The 6,342-nt window shown below is 30.6% G+C and overlaps 1 protein-coding gene across 1 annotated transcript; it reads right to left on the reverse strand.

Moving 5' to 3' along the window:
- Positions 1-2,666, reverse strand: LOC114263604 (CST complex subunit TEN1). Its single transcript, XM_028204171.2, has 4 exons — positions 2,463-2,666; positions 1,775-1,922; positions 754-904; positions 1-547 (listed from the first exon to the last, which is right to left on the reverse strand). The coding sequence occupies exons 2-4, from the start codon at positions 1,876-1,878 to the stop codon at positions 428-430; spliced, it is 375 nt and encodes a 124-aa protein (XP_028059972.1). The 5' UTR covers positions 1,879-1,922; positions 2,463-2,666; the 3' UTR covers positions 1-427.
- Positions 2,667-6,342: the final 3,676 nt, after the last annotated feature.

The following is a 6,342-nucleotide window of genomic DNA, read 5'->3' on the forward strand; positions in this document are numbered from 1 at the left end:
TGACCAAAAACAATCTATTCAATCATAACAGAAACATGTCTGCACCAGCAGCATCTAATTGTCACTGAACATCATTGGAATAATCTCACTACAGACGAGCTTAATCCATTCTGGTAAAATTAAAGCAGGAGACATGAATACAATCGATAGTAAAAAATGATAATAAAATAAAAAGGGAAAAAAAAGGAGGATGGTACCAAATTCTCATTCACAAACAACTTGGTAACTCAATCAACTCTTGCTGAACACCATATTTCCACATCTTGAAGAACCATCATGATTGTAGCAGTAAAATTAGGGTGCCGCGTACTCCAATTTCACAAAAAGGTCAGTTCACCACAATATCACAAATCTTTTGCATAGGAAGTAAAATCTGTTTCTGAATTATCATTTCCGCCTTAACCAAAACATTCACACGCACACAGTTCTATGGTGCATGATTACTCATTTGATCAGATATAAACTCTTTCAAGAGCTTCAGAGACTGGTGATAGAGGTTGAGGTCAATACCATCTACATTCCTAGCCACTCGTGCCTTCAAGATTCCCTGAAACAGCACAGTTAAGAGTAACCATTGATCATCATCAACTATGTTGTGAAACACAAACAGAAGCACACCCTCAAGTCATAATCAAATTTTCAGATCAATAGTGCAGTTGAGGAATGTAAGGGACAAATTGTGCATATTAGCTGCCAAAATTTCCTCTAATGTAGGCTAGCACTCTTGTAGATTGTACTTTGGACATCTCTTACCTCATTATTGGGTTGAATGACGAGTTCTCCGATGAACTGGTAGATAGATCCAACTCGAAGATTGACATTTAAATGCTGGGTGTCAATTTTGAGGGAGGCAGTTTCATCGATGATTACAGCAAGTGCAGTCTCTACAGAATAATCTTGCAGCCTAATGGGAACATAAGATGAGTAAACATTTTCAAATTGCAATAGAATTGAACGATGCAATCTCTATCAACTTAGATATGGAACCCATTCATTGCATTCTACATAGCATTTCAAATGAGGCGTTAGTTTCTTCTACTTTCTTTTTCCTTCTTATAAATAGCATTTAAACAAGCAGATTGAATTTCCTTAATACCAGCTTCTTCTGGTAGTTAGGGTGATGTCAATCTCTGAGTGCAAGTTCTTAGAAAATCATTGTAAACCTATTCAACTTATGTAGTAAATCTAAACAACCCCCAAGTGTTTGATAAATCAACTGAGCAAGGATCCTCTAGAGTAATTTTTCCCTAAAGTTTCCTAGAGTGCTACATTGTGTAGTTGAGATTTACTGGCAAGTCACATCAATTTTTCTGATGTGACTTGCCAGTAAATCTCAACCATACAATGTAGCACTCTAGGAAACTTTAGGAAAATTTCACTCTAGAGGATCCTTAGTGAAATCGAACTGGCCAGTTTCTAGTAAACTAGTTTATATGCCATCAGATAGCCTTAAACCCATTCTTTTTTCTTTTTTACCTGAAAAAGAAATGAAAAATTTTCCATTCACTAAGATAAATGGAACCTAAGGCAGGAGCTCTGCAGTAAAGATTGGTTATCATATTTTAAATTATTGTTACTAGGGCAGCAAAGGAGCCGAGCTGTCTTGGCTAATTTGTAGTGAGCTGATCTTAAACATTCCAAGGCTCGGCTCAACTTGTTTACAACCCTAATTGTCACTAAAGAATGCCTTGGAAATTTTAAATAAAGAGACAAAGAAACATGCACAAGATGGAACAATGGCTGACATTAAGTGGTGTAGCAATATATTACTCACTTTCCAGTAACACGAAGTGAGGCCCCTTGCTTGAAGTGTGGAGAAGCAGAGTTTAGCTCTTGTAAAGTCACCAGGGCACCGGCATTTATTGCAGATGATGCCATTGAAGCACCAGTGAGTCACAAAGAAGACGAATCCAATAACTCTCCTGCAAATAACGAACCACACAATCAAATGCATCTAAAAAACAATATGAAAGTTTTTGAAAAAGAACCCGCATTCCATCTTATTCAAGAAAGTGAACTGGGGGAATATTGCCAAAAAAAAAATCTTCACAGAGAAAATGTAAGACTAACCATAATACCCAAATTCATTTCATGGGCTGAAATGCTACATTGGTACATGGATTTGAAGTTCAAAAAAATTCAGACTTTGCCACACAAGTTGATAATAGACAAAGCAGTTTTGGAAAGGGGTAATTTGGATCAAGAATTGGTCCCAAATGAATTTAAATTCAGTAGGCATAGTATGTTAGAGTTCTCAGATAAGCACACCAACATTCAGAGTAATTAGGGTTTACTTCAAAAACTGAATAATTGAAGAAACTATCCCAATCTAAGCATGTTAAACTACTTATAAATCACATTCAAACACAAATCTTTTCACAAACACACAGAGATTACTACATACATGCTTGGAATTTAGAGCTCACCGATCAGAGAGAGAGAGAGAGAGAGAGAGAGCTTACGATGAAGGCTTGTTTCGGCAAGTTCCAGGGAGCCCTTCCCTTTGCTCACTTCCATTTTTCTCTTTCTCACTTCCTGTTCAATTCATAGTTTTTATTTTGTTTTGTTTTGTTTTTTTATATATATTTTTTCTTGAAATAATTGTATGAAAAAATTACAAATCATTTGTACTTTCAAAAAATAATTACTAATGCATAGAAAAGTTTTTGGGTCATTTCCCTAAATAAGTCAAAATAATAAATCAACTCTCAAACTAAACTTAGTTTTGAAAGAATTTTCAAAATAAGCTAACTCGTGGTTCACAATCACGATTTCAACATATATACGCCTGTCCCGTGAAATTGGGGAAGTCTTAAAATCGTAGTTACAAAAAGCGCTTTTGATTAAGAAATCGCGGTTACAAAACGCGTTTTTAATTTTTTTTTTCCTTCTAAACTCGCTATTCCAAACCACGATTTTATCCAAAAAAAATTTAGTTCTGAATTCATTATTATAAACCACGATTTTATCTAAAAAAAAATTTTGTTCTGAACTCGCTGTTTGTAACCACGATTTTATCAAAAAAAAAATTTGTTCTGAAATTGCTTTTCTAAACCACGTTTTTTGGCAAATTTTTTTTTCATTAAGTGAATCGTGGTTCACAACCACGATTTTAAAACTTATATATAATCTCCTAGCCCCGTGTTTTGCATTCACACTTGTTACATTTCCTCTCTCCCTCCCTGCTCTCTTCTTCGCTCCTTGCTGTCTCTCTCTCGTTCTTACTACTCTGTCTCTCACTCGCTCTTACTCCTCTCTCTCTGTCTCTGTGGTCCCTGCTCTCTCTCTCTGTCGAGCTCCCTCTGCTTCAGTACTATCTTTCTATCGTTGGTATGGCTTCTATCATCTACTTTAATGCGAATAAATTAGGGTTAGGGTTTATATTTGTGAATATATTTGTGTTTGTATCTGTGTTTGTGAAAATGTGAATAAATTAGGGTTAGGGTTCATGAATGTGGGGTTAGGGTTAGGGTTTATATTTGTGAATAAAATGTGAATAAATTAGGGTTAGGGTTCATGAATGTGAGGTTAGGGTTAGGGTTTATATTTGTGAATAAAATGTTGTGAAATCAGAAATAATAAATTAGGGTTAGGGTTTATATTTGTGAAATTTTAATTATAGATAATTTGTTGAATATGAATGTTGAATGTGAATGTTGAATGTGTTGAATTTTAATTATAGATAATTTGTTGAATTTGTTGAATGTGTTTAATTATAGATAATTTGTTGAATTTTAATTATAGATAATATGTTGAATATGAAATCTTATATCTTAAATTAGGGTTAGGGTTAGGGTTTATATTTGTGAAATCTGTTTAGAAATCTGTTGAATGTGAATGTTGAACGGTTTATATTTATCTTAAATCTGTTTAAAATTGTGAAATCTGTTGAATGTGAAATCAGATTTCTATTGAATGTGAAATCAGATTTCTGTTCAATGTGACATCTGTTGAATGTGAAATCTGTTGAATGTTGAATCTGTTTAGAAAAATTTAAATATTATGTTTGAAATGAGAAAATGAGGGTTATGGTTTTCTATTGAATGTGTAATCAGAAATGAGGGTTTTGATTTTTAATTAGGGTTTTGAATTGATGAATGTAAAATTATTTTTCAATTAGGGTTAGGGTTTTAAATTGTGAAATCAGAAATGAGGGTTATGGTTTCAGAAATTAGGGTTTAAGAAATTTATGATAAGTTAAATTTTTTTAATAATGTTATATGATTTTTTTAGGAACAAATAATTTTTACATAATCAATAAATAATTATCTATAATAATAATAATTTTCTTGTATATTATTATCGTAACTAATTTTATAATTTATTGGAAAAAAAATGGAAAAACACAAGAAAATCTAATTTTGTCTACATCAAAATTATCTATAATTAAAATTTCAAAATTTTCTATCCCTTTCTTTCAAAATTTCCAATTTTTTTTTTTTTCTTTCACTTTCACTTTCTATAAATTTTTCTTTTTAATCAAAACATATTTAAGGAATAATCATGCCATTCCCTTTTATTTTCATTCCAATAAATTACCTTAGTCCTATGCAGCTGAAGTGTAACTAAATATTTACAATAATTTTAATGCTATTAATTAATTACATAAGAAAGAGAAACGTTAATTTAGCTGTAAAAATTATTATTAATTAGGTGATGTGGAATAGTAATAACTTAAAATAAATAAAGTAACAAAAATATTTTTGTTCTAAATTTCAATTTTTTTAAGTAAGAATAAGAAATTGAAAAGTAAGGAACAAAATTTGTGATAAGAAATTGCTATGGAAGTTTTCTCATAATTTTGGCCAGGAACAAATATATATATATATATATATATTGGAGATAGGGATATGGCAAAATAGAAAAGTCAGATAATTGAATTTTATGTCGGTGTAGGCCTTCTTTCGTTTTCTTATTAAATTTTTTTAAAGAGTGATTGTGATTGTGATTGTTAATATTTTCTATGGGTGACCCTTTAAGTAGTACACTAAAATTTTATTAACAAATTAAAAATCTAACTACTTAGAATGTTGACCCAAAAAAAAAAAAAAAAAAAAAAAGAAAAGAAAACTTTAAAATATGCCATTGATGCCACATGCCCCTACGATAAGAAAAATTGGTTTGAGTAAATTTATACACTAAATTCAAATCTAATCGTGGTTAAATATAAAAAGTATAGTTTACTTGAATTTCATGCCCCATTTGGGGTTGAATTTCATTTTCGAGTTTTTCCTCCTTAAATTTCATGACATTCCCTTTTATAAATTTGATATAAATAAATGACTTTTTAGAACTGATCCACAAAAAAATTGATATAAACATTAGAGGTCAAATAATTTGATCCACAAAAAATTAGAAGTAAAAAAATTACTTTTGTTCTTCTTTGCCAAAAGAGGCCTTTCAAGTCGTCATGGAAAATGCTATTATGAAAACATTTGATATAAAAAAAAAAATTGTTTAAGAATTATGTTTGAAAAAATTAAAATATTTGATTTATAAAATGAGTCATTCTCGATAATTTTTACCCACTTGAATTATCCAATTGACTTATTCTCTATGCACCTGCATTATGTTTATTCAATTAAGTTTTAACTTTTTATGATAGTCGGATGTCTGAATTAGTTTACGTATTTATCGACTAATCTTACAATCCACACCAAACATCCCTTCCACGTAGATCCGACAAATCTCAATTAATACCTATAAACATGACACATACTGAGAGTTCAACTTGAGATCTGAAAGGAGCATACCTAATTTTTAACATATAATGAGAGCTCATTAATATTAATGAAACTCAAGTTTGACTTGATTCAGGTCGATAATTTTTTTGTTATGTTTTTTATATTGCTTAAAATTATGAGAGCTCATTAATTTTTTATTTATGTTATTTCTTACGTTATTTCCCTAAGTTATTTCCTACGTTATTTCGTATGAGGTTATTTCCCTAAGTTAGGGAATAATGTCATAGGAAATAACCTACCAAATAACTTTGTCATTAAGGTCCCTATTAGCAGAAGCTTGAGCAAATAAAAGTAACTTGTCTTTAATTGTCCATAAATCTCATTAATTGGACCACCAGTTTTAAAAAATGACGTGAACAATGTTTGAAATAAAAATTAAGAACAAGTCATACAAAATCAGTAGAGTTATTTGAACTCAATGAAAAACATAATAATTTCATAGAAAAAGTTACACTATGATTCAAGATTTTTGTATGACTTGTCCAATTTTGTCCAATCGCACTGAATAAATACAATACTTGATACAAATTATAGTATAAAATTATATGAACAGAAAAATAAAAGAAGAATCTTCGTAATGTCTTCATATTCAAAATTA

This window comes from Camellia sinensis, chromosome 7 (genome assembly GCF_055761805.1).
Source record: "Camellia sinensis isolate YWXY chromosome 7, ASM5576180v1, whole genome shotgun sequence".
Lineage (NCBI taxonomy): Eukaryota > Viridiplantae > Streptophyta > Magnoliopsida > Ericales > Theaceae > Camellia > Camellia sinensis.